Source organism: Channa argus, chromosome 5, assembly GCF_033026475.1.
Source record: "Channa argus isolate prfri chromosome 5, Channa argus male v1.0, whole genome shotgun sequence".
Classification (NCBI taxonomy): domain Eukaryota; kingdom Metazoa; phylum Chordata; class Actinopteri; order Anabantiformes; family Channidae; genus Channa; species Channa argus.
The window spans coordinates 13,028,460-13,050,573 of NC_090201.1; the positions used below are offsets into that span (position 1 = coordinate 13,028,460).

The window sequence follows — 22,114 nt, forward strand, 5'->3', positions numbered from 1 at the left end:
ATCCATGTTATAGAAAAGAATGTATTCTGAAGTTCTTTTCACTTCAGACTACAGTAACTATAGAAACTATATATAAATAAAAAGGTTTCCCATTCTAAACACCAAAAAAACAAAAAAAAAAACAAAACAAAAACAAAAGCAGTTGGATGTGTAGAATCATTTTATTTGTTGCCATCTTTCAGTAACCAATCTGATATGCATTCTTTCAAATATACACAAAATCATAACCATGTAATTGTGACAAAGGTGTAACTTGAAATTATTTGGCCATAGCAGTGAAACAGAAGATGCATACAGCTGTAAGAGATAACTTAATAATGTAAGTCTGTTATACAAAATATCCAAAATACTGGTATGGCCATTATCATTCATTGGGAAATCCTTAAAAAGAAAGTAACTAAACAAAGTTACTGCACTTCAATCAAGATATGATTCTTGTAATAAAAGAACAAAGCTTTCTGGGCTTCTACATCTTTCACTTGCTCAACTCAAACTATTATTTATTCATATATTAAAGTGACCTTCAGCTAAAAAGAACTTTATCTTGATAACTTGATAACTCTACCTTTCTTTGGTGAGATTACAGATGTATGTAAATATAGTGCATTTTAATTCTATACTGTAAGGTAATACACAAAGCAGGTGGAAGTAGATAAGGCTGCCACAGTGACACTGTAAGATGGCAGGCGAAAGGCATCAGCGTGAGTTGCAGCAATGGCACAATGCCAGGCTGAGTAATAAGATCCAAGCAAGCAGCGCGTCTATTCAGCTTCATCTTTCAGCGTGAACCTGGAACAAACAGAGCCAATATTTTAATGAACACCAAGTAATATTTATTATCAAACAATGAAAATGTGAATGTGAAAATGCCGCATTCTTCTTTACAATGTTGCTTCCATTCATTGAGGGTTTGGGCATCCGCCTATGCACAACAGTATTTCAATTAGGTTGAAGTCTAGACCGTGACTAGGCCATTCCAAAACTACCATTGTGATGTACAGTAGATTCACTGGTGTGATTCAGATCATTGTCTTGTTGAATGACCCAATGTTGACAAGGCTTTGGCTGTCAGAGGGTGGCTTCACACTTGCGTCTAGAATACTATGGTATAGAGTTGATGCTTAACTCAATGACTGCAAGGTGCCCAGGTCCTGTGGCTGCAAAACAAGCTCAAATCATCACCCCTCCATTGCTGTGGGTAAGAGGTGTTTCTGCTAATATGCTGTGTGAGTTTTCACCAAACATGGCAATGGGCATCAAGGACAAACACCACTGCTTTGGTCGCATCTGTTCATAGGACATTGTGCTTAGTTCAGATGCACTTTTGTGAATCTCAGTTTTGCTTGTGTCTTTTCAGACAGAGGATTGTGGGGGAAAACTTCTCTAAAACCACTGCTTATGACTTTCCCTACTTGCATTGTGTTAGCACACACTGAATGCTCCAGACCAGTAAAGTGCCTAAACTTCTGCTTTTTTAGACCCTGCTGATGATCAATTCATCAGGGGCTGATGATTAGAGTAGCAGCGCCTAGATGCGTAGCCGATGGAGGCACTAAGGGTAGCTGTATTTGCATAATACTAAGACCCCGCTACTATCAGGTGATTTAGATTATGTTATTATCCCCCCACACCTAAAAACAAACCCCTTATAATTAAAAGAGGGGGTACTAACTTTCTGTGTCTGTACATATGCACAATATTTCAATTTTCAACTTGCTTCCTCTTGTTCTAGTTTGGAGAATACATGTATTATTAATGTTTTCCCACATCCCTGGATTAAAATTTCTCTGCTGTTGGGGAAAAAACCCCTCCAAGTGACATTCTCTGTCACAAATCATAGGAAGTTCAAATGATGTGTATTGTGCTTTTGGCTTCCTCAACAGCTTCACAGTTCCAATGGAAGAAGGGTATTTGTCTTTATATTGATTTAATGCTGAGTATGTGGAACATGGATTCACAAGTGAAGGATTTATGCCTCAAGAATGGTTTGAAATGTTTCCATGGATGGAGCATCACTATAACCGGCTTCAAAGCAGTCTGTGGAAAGATCCGCTCACCATTCTGTGACACCAGACATCAAGTCAATCTGAGCCAACTCGATCAGCACCTAAAGTGGATGGTAAACAACAATCTTTGATTACTCTGTGTCACTGTTTTATTCGTCACTGATATAGCAATGGCTAGCAACAAACTATTTAAAAAAAACAAGATCAAGACTGACCTGTCCAAAGACGTCACGGCTCCTAAACGAAGCCGAGTTATTCTTCACTGAAACATTCAGGGATCTAAATTTAATCTCCTCCACAGGCAGATCATACTCAAACCTTAAGGAAAGCATCAAAGAGGATGACAAAAGATAGAAATTACAATAAAGACCTTCCAAATAAGAAAAACTTGTACAGGAATAGTTTAATTAATTACCTCTCATTGTATTGTGGGTTTAGTTCTCTTTTCTTTACTGCCGTCTTCCTCTTGGTGGCTTTGTTTTTGTCTGGCAGCAACATGAGGGAGACATAACTGTCTACACCATCTTTACTTTGAGACAACAGACCTCTGTGCACAGAAAAAGAAATTACATCCTATGATTATAATTTAACATGTTTAAAGACCAGTCAACATATACTGGAGGAGTAAAATACATCTGTTAGTACAAATTCATTTTGCAACATGTGCTTTGCATGTTTTGAAAAAATAGCCCGTAGGTTTGAATCTGTTTGAATGGTTGTCTGTCTGTGTACGTCTCCCTGTGTTGGCCCTGATATAGACTGGTGACCTGTCCAGAGTGCATCCCCCCCTTTCACACCATGACAACTCCAGTCCCCCAGTGACCCAAACAGAACAATTAGTTACATACAATGGATGGAAGAATGTTAAGGTAGAGTTTGTTTAAACTGATGGCATATTGTAATGTAATCAACTGTTTGAAAACACTAAACAAATAAATAGATGGCTTGGACACTCAAATGTCTGCTTAGTTCAAATGCTCAGTGAAGACTATTGTTTTGACCCATTGGCGCTTTGTCAGAGTGAAGCACTAGATGCATAGAAAAACACAGGCAGGTTTATTTTAATGCAACTGTGGTTTCTATCCACTTATGTTGACTTCATTTCAACTGCAACAGCAGTTCAGGAATTTGCAAAATCAATCCAATGAGAGCATAGCTTAGTTGAACATACAGCACAGACATGTCTAAAGCCCCTGTCAGACATGCAATGGAATTCTGACATTATCCGGACTATTTTAGGAGGGGGTCATGCATGTACAAAAATGTCAGAGTGAAACGCCATCAACCTTATCCGGACTTTATCCTTCAAGCCCCCTAGTGTTATGTCCGTATTATGCACTTTAGCTCATGCGTTTCGCACGCTGCCCTCTCCCGATTCATCAGGATGATTAAAAGTGAGCGGTCTTCGTTGATGGGCAAGTGGGCACGTTGATGATGTTTCTATCACATGACTGTGGCTGTAGTCAAGTGACGGAATGTGTTTTATTAGATACACACCTCTGATGTCCTGTAAATAAAACAGTTTCACACTGCTTAAGTTTTATATTATTTTGTGAATCCTGTGCGTGCTGATCGTGCACAGAAATCAAGCAGAGTTTTACATGTGAGGACGGTTCTTACTTGGGCAATCTCCCGCTGTGCATTAAATCTCCGAAACACTCTGGACAACATTCAAAGCTGAATTCTCACAACATTGTCCAGAGTTCATATATGAAACAGTCTTAACTCTTCTGTAGTAAGTTTGTAAAAATGATTGGCCCTTTCTTCCCCACAATTTGTCCATGATCAGATGCTGCAGAAACATGGCTTCTCAAAGCTGATGCTGTTCGGCTATAAGTCAGAACTGAAGCCTGTACTTTATCACAGCTGTAAATTCCACCTGTATTATTGATGTTAACACACCTGCAGGCATGGACGATGACGATGAGCTTTCTCTCTTGTGAGGCATAGGAAAGTGACAACTTCACCTGCCCATTTCCAGAACAGGCAGAACAGGGCAGAGTCCCTGCACTAATCATGTCCACCATTTTAGAATTTAGAATCTATTGAAACAAATTCAGAAAAGCAACAAAGGGAAAATGTGTTAATACTTATGTGTTTAATGTATGTAAAATGCAAATGCGTTTGCAAATTTGCTTTCTCACCTTGAGTTCAGCCCTCAGCAGGATCTGACTCTCAGGTGAGGCTCCATCCAGGTCGAACCACTTGTCCATGACAAGCTGTGGCTGTGCCAACAGCTCCTTGACGGAAATCACCAGAGATCCCATTGGTTGGTCCCAGCCACTTGACAACTACAATGGGACAAGAGAGAATCAACAGTAACATTTTGTGGTAAAAGGTTGGAAATGCCAAGTGTAATCACAAAGAAATGTAATATTTAACAGCTGAGATTGAGATACTTGGAGAAATACATGGGGAAAAGTTCTTGCCTTTAATACAAGCATCTGATGTTTAGGGTCATGAACCAGGAAGTAGAAAGACTCATTCCATTGAGGGCTGCTGCTACGGTCACACAGCTTAAAAAGGTGATAAAAACAATCATATAGAGTTAGAAATTTAAAATTTAAATGTACTCATCAGACTGATGATGTAAAACTCAGAATGAAAAGTCTCACTTTGGTTTTATATGTTGTTTCACCCAGAACAAGCTCAGCTCCTGCCTTAGGTTCCTTTCCACTTTTCTTCAGCTGATAAGATTGAGAGGGGCATTTGAGATTGAGATATGATAAATACATTTAGTTAACATGTAATGTCATAATATGTAAAAATCATGTAAATTAAAAGCAGGTGACTTACAGGCAATGAATGTGCTCTGTCTATATAGACAAAAAGCAGAGCAGCAGATGGAACAGCTTTGTTTTGGTAAGACTGAAGAGACTGAAGCTGCAGAACCTGGAACATGGAGCACAGCCAGTTACGTCTGATAATTATGTTGCAATGTCAATAATGTGCTCTGCCTGTTGAAATGTGACTCAAAAGCTCTATCTAGTAGGCTGATTTCTTGGGTATGCTTACGGGTGCTTTTTTAAAAAAAAAAAAGATTAATAACTAGTGAGGCTAAAACTGGTGGGTGATAAAGGCTACAAATATGAGAAAACAGCAACCTGGTCAAGTCTGACAGAATGTGAGACTGTAGGAACCCACTCCAGTATCAAGTGAACTCGTCCAGTCTTCACATCATTCAGAGTGTACCACTGAAACACAGACAAAATCACTTTAAAAAAAAAAAAAAAAAAGACACGAAAGAGCTTAGAGATCATGTGACATATATTGAAAAATATTTCTGTCTAATAATAATTAATACTGATTAACCTGATCTGTGTATTGTGATCTGATGACTTCATTTAGCTTGATGCTGAATCTGCAAACATGAAAACAGTGTTTTACTTCCCGAACAGAACCTTTCATCCTCTCACTAAAACGTTAACCTATGATAATGTATTTAAGCAAAATCTATGCAACATTAAAAAAACAAATTTATATTTTTACACACTGATGCATTTCAGTAAAAAAAAAAAAAAAAAAAAAGTAAACTGAAGTCATAGGTGTGTTTACTCTAGAGGTATTTAATGTAAACTGGACTCTATACTTAGCATTGATATACAGTATAGAAAGCTAATGATTAACCAAGACAGACAAATGTGCAAGACACACACCTGCCAAGGAAGTCATCAGAATCAATATCCTTATCAAATGCTTCAAACTTAATCTCCTGGATGGTATGTCCCCTCAAAACCATCTGTTAAAAACAAACAAAACCTAGATTTGCACAGTAAAATATAGTGTACATTTTATTCTTACGTATATGTACATACAGTGAAACTGAACATCATCATAAAGTACTTCATACCTCATACATTTCATTCCATGTTGGATTGAGATTCTCTTTGATAACGTGACTCTTAAATATCACACCCCCTATGTTAATCTTGACGTAGGGGTCGCTCTTGCCTTTCATCATGCCCCCCATCAGGTTGTCCTTGGCAACCAGATTCTGGGCCTCAAGTAGGTGAATCCTGAGCAGCCCCTGCAAGATGAACACTAAGTGATTTAAAACATACAGGGAGTGTTTGAACAAACGGCAGCTGTAGCTTGCTAACCTTCAGCTCATATTATCAGTCTTGCATATAGTAAAAGGCATTTAGACTGATATGACTACCATTTTAATAGGTACCTTCTCTAAATGTCTAATCCAAAGAGATGCAGGCAGAACGACTGCAGAACAGAATTTGATTATTCCAAGTAAAGTACAAGGCATTCATGGGGGATCAAAGTTTAAAAGTAAGAAGCAAAAAAGTGGAAACAACAAGAGGATGTGTTTTTAATAATGAGCAACTAATAAAGGCAGACAAAAATCTGTTTTGTGTAGTAAAGGTGCCTCCTTCAACCACACGTCTGAACAGTGTTTAAATAATATGCTCGGCACTTTTATTTTGAGCTCCTGTTCAGACATCTGTTTTTATTTGTGTTTGACAACCAGATAAGCAGCAGTTCTGCAAACTACACAACATATTTACAGACACAGGAACATGGAATTATACCAGCAGAACTTGACATGATATTTCAATACACCTAGTCTACGGACAACACTCATTACAACCTGAGACTCAGCAACCTATCATGTGTTTCCTGCAAGCCCTAATCACCATTAAATAACTGCAAAATAAAAGGAGCAATATACACAGATCAAGCATAACATTATGACCACCTGTGCAATTTAATGCAATCCAATACAGGTTGAAACCTTCCTGACATTTTCAACTTAAAAATTGGTCATAATGTTATCCCTGATCGATATATAAAATCTCGATGGTTAATGTAATCAATTATCAGACAGAGGTTAGAAGGAGCCCTGACAATTAGCACAGTGGAAGCCCAACATCCACCCTGCCAATCATGACATAAACTAACCCACCTCTTTCCCAAAGTCCGGGCTTGGGGTGGTGTGGGATGGTAGAACTTCACCAGCTTTGGGGATTTCTTCAGTCTCCACTGGCCCCACAGTTTGAGCAGGCAGACCAGGCAATGTGGCCTGGGCAAGGTTACCTAGGCCAGCACTAGATTCATGCAAACAGAAACAGTGAAGACCTTGAACATATTTAATGTTTGGTTTCTTCTTAGGTGGAGATAACCAAAAGAGAACTTCTATACTGAAATTGTGTGTTTAATATTCCTGCAAACCTGACAATAATAAATGTTTTAGAATTTAGAATCACACAGTTACAACATGTCAATAGATGCAGTATCCAAACGACTTCTCCAGAGGGAAAAGAAGGTTGAACTCTTGAGAGTTGACAGTACATTTTTGCTTAAAGGAGTCCTGCATTTTTGTCGGTGTCTGATTAAGTTGTTTTTTTATCTCTCAATAAACAGACCTTGGTGTAGTAATCTTCTAATGGTGTGGTCAATTTTAGTCTTCCTGATCTTGCTCTAGATATAAATAATATGTTTTCTCCAATGTGTTTAAAAGTGCCTTGACCTTCTCCTTAGCAGTCTGGCCACGATTTGAAAATAACAAAAAAAATAACAAATTGATTCCTGATAAATTATTTTAATTCCGATGCCAGGTTTCCCCAATTTTCATATTCTGGTGAAAACTTAACGCAAAGCCCTATTTCTATTTCTAACAGGTAAATAATGACTTTAAGTTGATTTACTTGAACCAGTCTCTCACGAGTAAATCAAACCATTTAAATGCTTCCTTCACTGGAAATGATCAAAGGGAGATTTAAACTTTTGTACTTTCGTGTTAACATGGTGAAGGCCACAAATTTATTTTCTGAACTGGAAATGCAAAAAAAAATAAAATAAATAAATAAATAAATTCTTTATTCTTTGCATGTCATATAAACCTTCAAACGGTTCGATCACAGTTTTTATTTTGGTCCTTTACTTAGACCTCAAGATCTAATTGTATAAATAATTTCCCTATTAGTATTTATCGAAAGTAGTATGGAGGAGGTAATAAAAAGGATAAAGAAAATATGCAATGTGCAGCTCACCCCTCTGTTTGTTTTTGCTGTGGTTTGAAGCCTGCTTTAACTGCTGCGTCGGACTGCGTGGGACGCTTCTCCGTGTCTATTGGTTCTTTCTCCTGCTGAACAAATTTACACTGAGGTTATAAAGGCACAAACAGAGAGAATAAGCAAAGACTATTGTGTGAAATGACTCACTGCAGCAGCAGCAGATGTATCAGGTACAGTGTGAACGACAGGTGGTTCGGCAGGAGTAGCCTTTTCTGTGGAGTGTACAGCTTCTGCTTGTGCTGCTTCCGGTTGTTTAGACTGGATGGATACAGAACTGAAAGCACACAGAGGTGGTAAGAACACAACAGAAATGCTGTAACTAAAGAGTTCATATTATAACTAACAAGAATTTGGTTGTTGTTTTTAGCTTCCCTAGGCTAAAAAAGAACTTGCACACTTGTTCTGTGCCTGGTGTATAGTTATTTTCATAGAATACGGTATTTGACTAGAAGTGAGTAGTGTGGATGGTGATGATTTCTGAATTAGGCTACAGCTTCAGTTCTGATGTGTGCATTAGCAAACCAGCTACAAAGCCCTCACCCAGCTGTGTCGTGCAGTGTTGGCAGCTGTGAGTTTTTTTCTTTCTCACTAGCTGTTATGAATGTGGTGTCAGTGCTGGTGACCATCTTTGAGCCAGTTACTGAAGGCTCTGGAGCTTCAGTCATCCTTGAGTTAAGGATCTGTGAGCAACAATTTTCCAGTAAGTTATTCTCGGTATCAAAGACAACGGTAACAATCTCCTGTGTCTGTGTGCTCTCATACCTTCAGTTCAGCCCTCAGTAAGATCTCACTTTCAGGTAAAGCTCCATCCAGATGCATCCACTGGTCCAGGACCAGCATTGGCTTGGAGAGCAGCTCTCTCAGAGAAATTACCAGAGATCCCATTGGCTGGTCCCATGCACTGGACAACTACAGAGACACGAACACATTGAGAGGTTTCTGACAATCTCTGCTGGCTTTATGTCTCGTTTGTGTTTATTATTGCGAGGATACAGTATATTCACCTTTACTATGAGCATCTCTTTATTGGGGTCGCTAACCAAAAAGTAGAATGCCTCATTCCACTGAGGCGACCTGGAGCTATCACACACCTTCAGACAGAAGAAAGGGAAAGTGTGGGTAAACCATAATTCCTTGAAGCACTTTCATTCATTCTTTTTATTTATTTATTGCACTTAATAACATAAAATGATAAAATGATAAAATGAGTGACAAAGTAATCTTTTAAATGTTTAGACACAGTGGCATTTGGTCATTTATCACAATACATCCATAGTAATATTAACTAATATGATAATAATTGAAATAATTAGTAGTTGCAGCCAAAGATTGTTTGTGTGTGTTTCATGTGTATATAGTAGCAGTGTCACACCTTAGTTTTGTGGGATGTTTTACCAAAAACAAGCTCAGCTCCAGCCTTAGGCTCCTTTCCACTCTTCTTAAACTAAACACAGAAAAGACAGTACATGTACAATTTGTGAGTAGTTTGTATTCACTGTAATTAAAGGACCCTCCATGCCTCCTGTCCTGGCCCTGTCCTCTTTTTGCAGTTTCTTTGTTTCCACACACACTCACTTCATTATTTCCTCGGACCTCTGTTGTTTGGGGTGCTGTTCCCCATCCAACCTCGAGAGGTCTCCAGATCTTCCCTTTCCTAATTTAAACACCTGACTCTGTCCTTGCTACTTGCACCCGTTTTTCAATTCCATTATTCATCACCTGTTTCTTATTCACTAATCATTTCCCTAATATAGAAACCGTTCCTTTTACCCTTGTCTTTTGACAATTGTTTTTTTTTTTTTAAACCCATTTCCTCATGGTACCTGCCTCTTTTTGTCTATTTAGTTGTTGAATCTTCTGCTCAGTAACATTGAACTTTAATTTCCTGCCCTGCTGATCTATTGCCTTTGTTTACGAACTTTTTGCCTGCCAATGACAAGCTCTGACATCCTCTTACTTCACCCCCAGTTCTCCCTGAACAGTGTTGTTTGCCTGGATAGTGTGTAGGCCTGTCTGCTGCATTTGAAGTCATCTGATAAGCCAAATCTGCCCGTATGCTTGGTTGTCTGTGAATGGGTCCTGCTGGGTGTATAATCCACAAACTTGTGACAGCAACTATAAATCATTATGCAACTTCCTGTTAAAAAACAAAATACAGGACAACAATATCTAGAGTATCTTATTACCAACACATGCTTTTAAAGCCTTTATTCATTTATAACTCAAATGGTAATTTCTAGAATACACAGTGTAATTTCAAACAGTGTATAGGGACTCACAGGCAATGACCGGGCTCTGTCCACATAGACAAAGAGCAGGGCTGCAGAGGGAACTGCCTTGTTCTGGTAAGACTGGAGGGATTGTAGCTGTATTACCTGCAGCAGTAATTCAAATAAAAAAATACATTAGAGTGACTCAGCAGAATTAATTAACTACACAGGGGATCTTATTTGAATTAACACGAAACAAGAATGGGCAGTGTAGGAGATAAAGATTGTAAAGATGCACATAGATAAATTAAGAAACTAATTATTAAAAAAAAGATTTACTAACTTTGTCAAGGGTGTTATCATGAGAAACCACTGGAACCCATTCCAGAATGAGACGAACACTTCCAGACTTCACGTCATTCAGGGTGTACCACTAAAGCAGAGACACAAACTTACTGAATCAAACCCCATGATTACACCAGAGGACCAGATACTTACAGAAAGCAAGAAATCCTCACCTGGTCTGTGTACTGTGAATGAATGATATCTGCCACACTGATTTTTAATCTGTCCATTGGGGAAAAAGAAAATGCATGAAAATATTTAAAGAAATGTGTCAAACACACTATCTGAAATGTAGCCTCACCAATTAAATTCTGAGACAATAGGCCATTCTTAAAAAAAAAAAATTCTTCCTTAAATTCACTTCCTAAAATCCAGTTAAGCAGGTTTTCATTAGGATTCTGACATTCACCAGTGTGCAAAACAATTGGTTAATGAGTTTTCTTAAACATTCTAATAAGTTATAATTTTCAATATTTTACAAACCATTATGGTCTTTTAAAATGAATAAATACTACACTAACACAATTCATATTGCACAAGTTCACCATGAAACGTGGTAAACCACTTCCCTCTCTGTCACCACCACAACAAGCTGTGAATCCACTCCACTGACAGACACTTCTCTACCTTTTTTCTCTCTGATTTGAAATCAGCCTTTTTAAACTTACTTAGTTGCATGCCAATCTCCAGATCCAGTATTCCTTGAAAAATAGCCGGATGCATTTTTTTCTGGGCATTTGTGTTTTTTATATCCACTACTGTAGATACTAAAGCTCACTCGCTATTCGATTCTGCAGCAGATCCCCGTTTCATAACTACTTAAGTGTTTTTTTTTTTTAAATTGAGAGTCTAGTGATCCACATTCTTTAGATGTTGTGTAGCAGTTGACTTCCTCAACATTTGCCCGTTTCTGTGCTAAAGTCCTGTGTGTGCACAGCCTAGAAGTCTCATGCCTTTTTATTAGCACTGGCAGGGGGTTTACATATGCTAAATAAGAACAACTAGAACACACTTTCAACTTACAAGGTAATGAAATTCATCATTCTAAGAAGACGGGTGAGAGTAATTTCTGAAGTTTAAGAACACAGCATGATTACAACATAAGCCTTTTTTAAGAACAAATTAAAGACGAATCTTAGAAAAAAATTAGTAAATGATACATTCTGACATCATTGTTGAAAAACTAGAAACCCCAACATTAGGCCTCACCTCCCCAGAAAGTCATCTTTGTCCATGTCTTTATCATACACCTCTACTTGCACCTCCTGCCCTGACTGAGGCTTCAGCACCACCTAACATAAGAACATGAAGCAGTTAAGACGGTTAACAATAAAAATTAGGTGGTTGTCGCTGCAATCCCTATATGAAACAATGCTTAAGAGAATGCAAATTTTAAAGTCCTGTCTACACACCTCATACATCTCATTCCAGACGGGGTTCAGATTCTCCTTGATCACATTACTTTTAAACGTGACCTCTCCAACACTGATCTTGGCATAGGGGTCACTCTTGCCCTTCACCATACCACCCATCATGTTATCTTTGGCTATCAGACACTGGGCCTCCAGTAGGATGATCCTCAGCAACCCCTACAGAAAGGGATCGATTGTCGTTATGATCAGGTTATGTCCTGTTTCTTCTATCTTTATTCGATAGACTGTGGATCACCATTTTTGTTACCTCACTGGCAAAGTTGAGATCGGGAGATGTTTGATGAGGGCGCGCTATGGCAGGGCCTGGCAATTCTTCCAACTTTTTTTCAGTCACGTCAGCAGCAGTTTTCTTTACATCAGCATCTTCTTCAGCATTCACTCCAGAGACAACAGTCTCCACAGGAGGAGTGTCCATTGAACTTGACCTAAATGCAAACAGTTGCTTGAAGTTTATGAAACAATGGAAAAAATGGATTTTTTAAAAATGGCTTTTTGAAATGAAATATCTCACCTCAGGACTACGTCTGTCTCCGTTTTTTTTTTAGCACCGGAAGAATCTGACAGTGAAGTGACCTTAGGCTTGTCAGAGATCCCAGGGCATCTGCTAGGAATCAGCATCTGGAGGTGAGTCGATATTATTATTTCACTTTCTTAGTATTCTTTGTAACAGTCCTGATTTCGAAGCCTTGTGACGGTGAAATATAAGTATAGATAGGCATCAGTATAGAGTCTAAGGCACACAGTAAGGAAAAAGAATGTCAACAGCTACGCAGAATAAAATAAATAATAAATACAGAGACAGATAAAAACTTAAAGAGATGTCAAAGTACAACAGACATAAACAAGACAGAAATTGTTTGTAGCCATATGTATTGAGAAAAAGACAATGATGAATTAAGGGACAGAGTTATCCTACCTTAAGTTCAGCCCTCAGAAGAACCTGACTCTCAGGTGAGGCTCCATCCAGAGCGAACCACTGGTCCAGGACCAGTTCTGGTTCAGATAGCAGCTCTTTAATAGGAACCACCAGGGAACCAATAGGCAGGGTCCAGCTGTGGGATAGCTAAATAAAAACATAAGACATGGTGTTACCATATGACTACATTTATCAGATACTAAACTATTTGCATTGATAGTACTTTGACTGGGCGTTGAAGACAACGTACCTTGACCTTAAGAATGTCTTCTCTGGGGTCTCGAACTAGAAAACAGAAAGCCTCATTCCACTGAGGTGATGTGGTGCGATCCGACACCTTCAGAAGAAATATCAGGGTCAGTCACTATTAGTGACAAACTACTCTACTTTTACACTGTTAGCACTGTGTAATGGTACAGCATTATCTGAAAATGGTTAGGCATCTTACTGTAGTTTTGCGGGAGGTTTCTCCAAGAGTAAGCTCTGCTCCCACTTTTGGATCTTTTCCACTCTTTTTCAACTGTACAAAGACAACAGACAATGAGAGATCAAAGGCTAACTGCTAGAGGTTGTCATTTGCAGCAGTAAAGAAACACCCACCGGTAAGCCATCTGCTTGCTCGATGAATACAAACAATAGGCCCGCTGAGGGAACCGTTTTGTTTAGGTACGACTGTCTGGAATAGAATTGAAGAACCTAAAACCACACAAAAGAACTGGTGAGTATGAACTAATCTTACCACAAAGTCTCCAATAATCTGACTTGATCTGAAAATACTGACCTGATCCAAACTGTCTGATACTGAGGCTAATGGAACCCATTCCAGTACAAGGTGAACTCGACCAGACTTCACATCACTGAGAGTATACCACTGAGAAATAAAGAGAAACTATGTTGGCAATGGAAGTACTGGGTCTGATCCAAACAACAGAAACATGTAGAGCTGCTTCACTACATAACTTTAGAAATGTAAGAATATCCATGTTTGTACCTTTTCTTTCTACTTTAGGAAAAGGTACAATAATCTAAAATTCTGAATGTTTCTGTTCAAGCCAGCAATAAAGACAAATGCACTTGGGAGTCATACCAAAATAACTTACAGTATAGATTATTCATAACCCAGAGTCAGGCCTTCGTCTTGGCATTACCCTAACCACACACCTTGAACTTAATATACATGAGTGAGTTTGGCTGAAGGATCCCACCTGGTCAGTGTACTGAGAATCAATGATGTCTTTCAGACTGATCTTCAGCCTGTATGCCAAGAGAAACTAAATTAAATTGTATATTCTTGAATCTGAATAGCATTTGTGAAAATTGGGCAAATATAGCTACCTGCCCATGAAGTCATCTTTCATGTCCATGTCTTTATCAAACACCTCTACATGTAGCCCCTGGCCTGGCAGCTGGCTTAGAATCACCTAAGGGGTGAACAAAGACAAATTTCAAAGGACCCCCTTAAGCCAATTGTACAATACATTTATAAACACATCCAAGCATCAATCATGTTTAAAACTCCACAGCAAAACCATGTTCTTTCGATAGCTTCCGGTTATTTACCTCATACATCTCATTCCAGGAAGGATTAAGACTGCCCTTGATAACATGACTTGTAAAGGTTTCACCCCCAATGTTGATCTTGACAAAAGGGTCACTTTTGCCTTTCACCATACCTCCCATCATGTTATCTTTTGGAACAAGATTCTGGCCAGCCAACAGGTGAATTCTAAGCAATCCCTAAAAAAATTAACATGTTATGTTAGGCTCAAACTTTGAAAATATAACTGCACATAGATACTCTAACCGTCTTCCTCTACCTCTGTGGCAAAGCTTGGGTGAGGGGAGGTCTGCTGGGGTAACTGTTTGGACAGTCCAGCTGCCAGATTAGATGACACATCAGACAGTATATTTTCCTCATCTAACCACAGAACCTATGTTACAGGAAACAAAGGAGACAGTTGAGACATTGAAATACATTTCTGATGATATACTTTAATTAATAAGCTCCTACTTTGTGCATGATTTTCTTAGTTAATACTTAGTGTTATGCTGTACAGGGTTAGTGAATGTGTCTTTTTACCCTGAGAACTGTATTGATATAAATGCGACTGGCAGATCCAGAGTTGTCCAACTGGAACCACTGGTCCAGAGAAAGATTAGAATTAGACAGCAGACGAGTCAAAGGGATGTTCAGAGTGCCCAAAGTCTGCACACGGTCAGCATCCTTCACCTGATTAATTTAACACAGAAAAAAAAAGCCAAATTAAAAATGTAACAACTGTGTCCACAATGGGAAAAAAAAAAACCACGACGTTTTGTGTTGAGTAGTTTATTAGATTGTACCTGAATTTTAATGTCCTGTTTGCGAGGATCATGGACGAAGAAGGTGAAAGCTTCTGCCCACTCTGGATTAATAGTTGTGTAACATGTCTAAAGAGAGAATTAAACAAGTCAATTCAGAAGTGCTGGATGCATTTAAAAGAGAATAGTTGGGACAATCTACAGTGCTGTAATGTAACTTTTTCAGGAGATATACCTTGCTCTCTTTAGTGATGTCCTCCACAGAGAATTGCACAATGGGATTGGGCTCTTTATTCCCCTTCTTCATCTTAAAGATTCATAGTTACAATTATAAATACACTGTAAACCATGAAAACAATGCCCTATATATCTGCACACAGCAGAGCTATGACTTATCTGCCATTGTGACAACATGTCGTTTATATGAATAATGTTGCGTATAAGGGCACCATAGCAACAGCACAAATAACTAAAAGGAAGCAGCATAACACATGGCACGATCAGGAAGTAAAACTTTGCATCAAAGAAACCACAAACACTGAGTTTTACTCTAAAGATTTTCTCAATGCTGCTATAATACCTGACGTTTTGCACAGGAGAAGATGTGAGATTAACAGCCTTGGATAGACACAGTCATCCACAACACAACAGATTCAGCAAGGTTGGAGCCTGAGGCAACAACTTTGTTGAATGTCAAAGAGATATCAGTTACAGCTCTACCTTAGTTTTAACAACACACGCATGCACACACACACACACACACACACACACACAGAAACGAACACAGGAAGCAGCTATGAGTTCAGCAGAAAATGTGGGCAGAGAAGGTGGAGATACATTATTTGGCACACAGGAAGAACTCACAGGAAGTGCCTCAGCCTTGTCTAGATATACAACCAAGATGGCTGAAGAGGGTCGATGGGCATTCTTGCTGGTCACACTTTCATTCTTCTTTATGGTCTGCAGAATAATAACCAACACAAAAACTGTTTCAAACTAAGAGTGCTTAATAACACACATAACATTTAATGTATCATTGGAAGTGAGTGACTCAAACCTGCTCTAGTTGGTCAGTGCTAGACAGCAAGGCCAACCACTCCAGTCGGAAATGAACTCGTCCTGACTCCGTGTCTTTCAAAGTGAACCACTGTAAAAACATTTTTATCCAGAGATTTAATTTTTTTATGACTTACTGTGTTGATTGAGTTGATAATAGTACTTCACTTACATCGTCGACTGCTATACATTTCTTCACAATGCCCAAATCCAATTTGGTTCTATAAGCAGGAAAAGTGTTAGAGAGATTTACTTTAAATATACCGATGAAAATGAATCTTGATAGGTTAGAAAAGTAATATCATAGATGAATAGATTTATTTTATTCCCTAATATGAAAAATGACAGATGAAAGGTGTTTCAACAAATAGTAGGTGCACAAGAGACATGAACTATACATGTGTACCTGCCCAGGAAATCATCCTTGTCTGGGTCTTTGTCATATACCTCCACCTCCAACTCTTGACCGGGCACTTCATGGACTATAACCTGATGTACCAGACACATATAAGGAAATGAAAACTGATGGAAGGATTTGTATGGATGCTGTGACTTTGTGAATGAAAATGAAAATTCTCAGCAGCATAACAGACTAATCCCTCAGTACAAAACACAGTGAAATGATGTGATATCAAATGCAAATGTGACAAACAATGAATCTTTCAATAAATCTAAACGTGCATTTAGAGTAGTGATGACACATTTCAGACTCCATAAAATTCTGTATCCTACTTACCTCATACATTTCTCCCCACTTGGGAGAGTCTGTGTTGTCAAGGTGTTTGGAGGTGAAGGTCTGAGGGCCCACCCTCAATATGGCATAAGGGTCAGACAGGCCAGCCATGACCCCTTTCACATAGTTGTCCTTTGCTGCTAGGTTCTGTGCCTCCACTAGATGTATACGCACCACACCCTGAGAAAGAAAAACAGCATCTAGGTTTAATACACAGGTCTTTACTGAAATGTGAAGTTATGTGGTAATCTGAAGGTGTACATTTAAGCTTTACCCTGGGCAAAGGACAACGAAGTTGGGCCACATGAAGCCCAGGAACCAGGGGAACAACTAGACGGTTGGGCAAAACCAAGAAGGACGCAATGGCATCCATAATCATGCTGTCTGACATGACACTGAGGCAAAGGAGATAATAACGTGTTGGCAGAATTATACTGCTGTAATTTCTCTAATATGAAACCACTTGATTCAAACATTTATTAAATGATTATTATAAGTTACTGATGAAAATACAAGTTATTTTTGGATGACTCACTTTAGTCCAGGGATGTCTAGCAAATTAGTCAGTCCAGTCCAATTGATATCTAGTTTCTGGGAAGAGATTAGAAAGAAGAATGTGCAGTATGCTGCAAATCAATCAGGATGGATTAGAAATCAATATCACTAAAAGCATATTAGACCTAAAATGAGATAGATGATTAGTCGAAGGAATGAGAGTTGAGAGCGCAACAAACAGAGGTGACTGCAGATGGACCTACCGGCCTTTGAATGAAAAACATAGTGACAGCACCCACTATGGGCACATCTCCAATCAGAGGCTCCAGAATCACTCTCATCATCCCATGGAGCTGAAGACAGAGAAACAGAAATATTGTCTGTGAAATTTAACCTACATACAAGGGCAGGCATTGTATGTATTTCAGTTAAGCCTTAAACTTAAAAAAAAAAAAAAAACACTTTGAAATAGGCCTTATACAGAATGTTGTTGATCAATAACTTTACAACTTAATAGTGTTGAGCTTAATAAGAAGAAAAACCTGTATTCCTTTGACTCCAGCTTTGCAGAAGTATCTTTTCACCTCAACATTGATCTCTGCATTGCCAACATAGCTGAGGATATAAGAACAAAAATGTCACTATTGCACTCAAAATGTAGTTATACAAAGATGATGGTGACCGACAAACGACATTCACCTGATATACAGATCTAGCAGGACTTGTCCCTTGTCATTCTCTGTGTGTGCCTTGATCCCTACAACCTTCATGGCCTGAAGCAAACATTCGATGCACACATTAAACACTAAACATCACTTGTCAATCTTCACAGCAGTGTAATTTTCTAGTCAGGGTATCAGTTGCATCACCTTGTCTCCCATGTCCACTTTCGTGAAGCTGAGGGTTTGAAGGTGGTTGCTTGAGGCTCGGATAGATGGAGCGATGGTTTCCACCATAAGCTTCTCAAGGTACTGGCCAACAAAGGGCCAAACCTGCTGCAGCACCTGACCGTGCCACACAGCAAAAGGTTATAACCATGTGCCAACATAACATACACTACAAAAACAACATCTTTTAAAGGATAAGGCTGGTGTTTTTAAGTAATTTTACAAGTTTCAGCAATTCCCATACAGAGACTGAAGCCAACAGTGAATTGTCTGTACTCACCATAATGTCAACCAGTCATGATCGTGACTTAACTCATTCTGTTGCCATTTGAAAATGAAATATTTAAAACAGTCTGCTGCACTGACATGTTTCTTCCTCACTTAAACTTGCCCATAGTATTGTTCGGTTCTAATTGTTTTCAGAAAACAATTGAGGTCTAAATCAGATTTGGGAATGATCGACATTATGGTGAATGAAGGCAATCCCTTGTTGGAATTGTTGGAGATTGTTGAAAATAGTAAAAAAAAAAAGAGCTCTTTTCACAACAAAGAACATGGTATAATTTTATTATAATTATTTATCCATTATGGAGTTCATCACTGTTGCAGCTGGTAACGATGGAGCTTATTTTAATAACCTTATAAACTGTTTTGATGATCACACTTGGATATAAACAATTCCAATTTAATTCTTAGTATGTGCTAAGCAGCTTTAGATTTTACAATGAGGGTCAATAAAATCTTGTTATACTGTAGTTTATATTAATAATCTGGATCTGAAATTTAACTAGAAACTATATAGTTCTGAAATAAATGTATTGGAGTAAAAGTACAATATTTGCCTCTGAAATGTAGTAAAGTCAAAGTATAACATAGCAGAAAATAGAAACACTTAAATGAAATAGAAATGTGACTTGAGAAACTTCTAGTGTGTACTAGTTTGATTTGGGTCTTTTCATTTGGCACATTAAACCCTGTGCTCGACATGTAGGAGTGTTTAACACTTTTGGAGAATAGTGTTGCTATGTAAACATGTTTGGTTTATAATGCATTCTTCCTGGGAAAGAATCTGAAAGCAGAGGCAGTGTCTGGTTGTGTGGCAGTGACTCTGGAATAAAAAAAACAAAACAGTTTGTTACAGTCTGGCATAACTGGAGAGTGAGTCATCAGCCGCCTGCTTCTGTGGAGGATAAAGCCTGAGCAACAGGAAAATCTGCTGATCTATACGTCAGTAACCAAGCTCAAACTTCTGCTCCGTCTTCCCTATGGCACTCAGAGCTCATGATCGTGTTAGCACAAATACCTTAATATCTGTGGGTAATATTAATGGCCCTTGTTTATCTGTGCCACAAATGCTACAATGGTTAAAGGTGGGGGACTATAACTGCAGCTTTATTTAGTTTGGTGGGCTGAGTAACTCCCTCCCCCCCTTTCCTGTTAACCAGTCTGCAATGAAATGGAAATGTTGAGAAGGTTGCCTGGCAGTGGCCAGACCGAGCTCTGCAGCACAAAGTGGATACACCAATAGGGGTGTGGTCTTTACGGAAGTGGGAGCAACAGCCACAATGCTACCATCTATCAGGTCCCAGCACTTAATACCCCAGCATACATTGCAAAATGTCAATCAGCAGAACAGCTGTGCCATTTAATAGAGAGGGGTCCCTTTTTTTATGGGGGCCTTTCTTTATAATATAGGAATAAACACCATCTTTGTGTAAAGTCATAAGGTGAGAAGAGTTTACCTTATTCAGCCACTCGACTTTTTCAACATCTGGAAAATTGACCTAAAGGGAAAGAAATACAATGAGTGTGCACAGAGCCCAGTTAAAATACAATAGGATCTGGATATGAATCAGCCATAACCGGTGCAGGTCTGAAAATATCATTAATAGCACTGCTAATGTGTGAAATGTATTTTGAAATGAAGAAAAAAAAGGCAAACTGGTAAGTGCAGTAACTATCAACTACATGGACCAACTATATATGTTTTATCTCTGCATAAAAGTCACATGTGAGGATACATTTGAAATATAAGTGCTTGAAAGGTATTCTCCATTTATATTTCATAGGATTCTCTTAGAGAAATCCGGTCATTTGTTATGCATGCAGGGGAGCAGCACTAGAAACAGCATAGAGGTAACTGTTTTTAATACTTTAAGGAGGAGTCTGTTATCTTATTTGGGTAATTACAGAAATCACTCACTCAGGTATCCAGGGAGGCTCGTTTGGGTGTTGCCAGATGTTCTGAGTCAACACAAACTCATGTGGGTTTCAAGATTTCCATTTTGGGTACATACGCATACTATATTACTTGCAAATCAAGACTAGTTTACTTCTTACCAATTTTCCAGACACCTTCAGGTAAAACTACAGGTGTAATTATTCCAAAACACATCTTTGCAAAGCTTTTTAACTCAAAATGCAAATCAGGAGAATCTTTAGGAAATGATGATGTATAAGTGCATAAGACTGCATAAGAAAAGACCTTCAGCACAGGAAATATTTCCAAGAATTTCAAGTACAGGTTCTTACTGCCTATAGAGACGTAAATCATGGGAAACAGCGATTCCCTAAACCATTTTCTGGTACGAGACAAAGTTTTTCAGGGACAGACTATTGTGCGATTCCATAAAAATGACGATTCGCAGGACATTTTAATAACACCTTTCAAGTTCCTCTCTGCCGGAACAACATTTTAGGGATAATTGTGGGTTGATTCTGCTACAACGTTACGTAATGTGAGGTTTTTCTGACTCTGGACTGAAGTGTGTTCAGGAAGGACACTGATGCGACGGTGTGCATAGACCTTTGCTGGCAGCCGTGCAACTGTGTGGTACTTTCTTACCCACGCTGGTAGCTCGCGTTTGATCTTAGACATTCTCATGGACGCGTGCTCCTGCTCGTCGTCCAGCAGCTGCATGGCTGACTTCAGACGTGTCTCTTTGGCTTCTCGGGCATGTTTCCATCCCGTGTAGACCATCATCCCGCACACCAAGAGGCTGGTGCTGACCCGGTAGTAACCAGCCAGATAGACAGGCAGTAAAGCGCCGAGACATTTCCCAAACGTCCAGAGCACCGCGACTGCGCTTACCCCCTTCGGCTTGGGAGCGTCTTCTATCGCCGCACTCTGTGCTTTCTTCTCGATCTTGCCTGTGTTCGGACCCTCATCGACCTTGCGTTCACTCGGCTCCGGTTTGTCGTTCTGCATAGTGGTAGTTTCCGAATCCAACGTCTAAGACGTTACCGTTTGACAAAATAGGAATCACAGTTAAAGTGTGTTTATGTGGCCTTTACACTGACTAACATTTCGTTTCCAACTTACCATGCGAAAAAACAAACAGCGGTGTAGTTCACTGTCGCATCCTCTCCAGTGATACTCAAATGTGTTTACTGTCGCTGGGCTAAACCCGTTTTTAGCGAACAAGCACAGTTCAGCAAGAAGTAATAGTACCGTTGGCAGACACAAAGCTCTACTCCTCACGGTCCCGTTAGCTGCATTGAAACACGCCCACTGGACCAAATCGCATACTTGACTGTTTCGCTGCTGGCGACCACTTCGTTATTACCGTAATTACTGCAGCATTACGTTAGCAAAAACCTTTCCAGTCGCATAACGCATAATATTCATGTATTCGCTTTCGCCGTCGATTAAAAAGCAACTTTACCTACCGAAAGAAGCACAGCACTGCTTATTTTCAAAGGAGAA

The 22,114-nt window shown here is 39.1% G+C and overlaps 1 protein-coding gene across 1 annotated transcript; it reads right to left on the reverse strand.

Annotated features, from left to right (window-relative positions):
- Positions 1-142: 142 nt before the first annotated feature.
- Positions 143-21,919, reverse strand: esyt1b (extended synaptotagmin-like protein 1b). The gene is made up of 53 exons (XM_067503535.1): positions 21,731-21,919; positions 21,254-21,640; positions 20,151-20,192; positions 18,391-18,525; positions 18,221-18,294; positions 18,064-18,136; positions 17,785-17,874; positions 17,562-17,617; positions 17,301-17,421; positions 17,030-17,206; positions 16,700-16,782; positions 16,466-16,514; positions 16,295-16,384; positions 16,102-16,197; positions 15,473-15,544; positions 15,280-15,366; positions 15,017-15,166; positions 14,754-14,867; positions 14,497-14,673; positions 14,272-14,357; positions 14,142-14,190; positions 13,718-13,807; positions 13,537-13,632; positions 13,385-13,456; positions 13,187-13,273; positions 12,937-13,083; positions 12,532-12,638; positions 12,268-12,445; positions 12,000-12,176; positions 11,797-11,879; positions 10,761-10,809; positions 10,586-10,675; positions 10,312-10,407; positions 9,405-9,476; positions 9,037-9,123; positions 8,795-8,941; positions 8,573-8,712; positions 8,180-8,306; positions 8,009-8,103; positions 6,922-7,063; positions 5,857-6,033; positions 5,663-5,745; positions 5,319-5,367; positions 5,111-5,200; positions 4,803-4,898; positions 4,622-4,693; positions 4,436-4,522; positions 4,151-4,297; positions 3,909-4,048; positions 2,422-2,553; positions 2,222-2,324; positions 2,058-2,107; positions 143-789 (listed from the first exon to the last, which is right to left on the reverse strand). Exons 1-53 carry the CDS (start codon positions 21,731-21,733, stop codon positions 762-764), a joined length of 5,547 nt encoding a protein of 1,848 aa, XP_067359636.1. The 5' UTR covers positions 21,734-21,919; the 3' UTR covers positions 143-761.
- Positions 21,920-22,114: the final 195 nt, after the last annotated feature.

Bases quoted from the DNA above. Each gene is read 5' to 3' on its own strand.
- esyt1b (XM_067503535.1), bottom strand. The intron at 20,193-21,253 runs GTAAGAAAGTAC...CTTTCCCTTTAG, and splicing joins AACGCGAGCTACCAGCGTGG to GTCAATTTTCCAGATGTTGA. The intron at 6,034-6,921 runs GTGGGTTAGTTT...TTCATCTTGCAG, and splicing joins GCCCGGACTTTGGGAAAGAG to GGGCTGCTCAGGATTCACCT.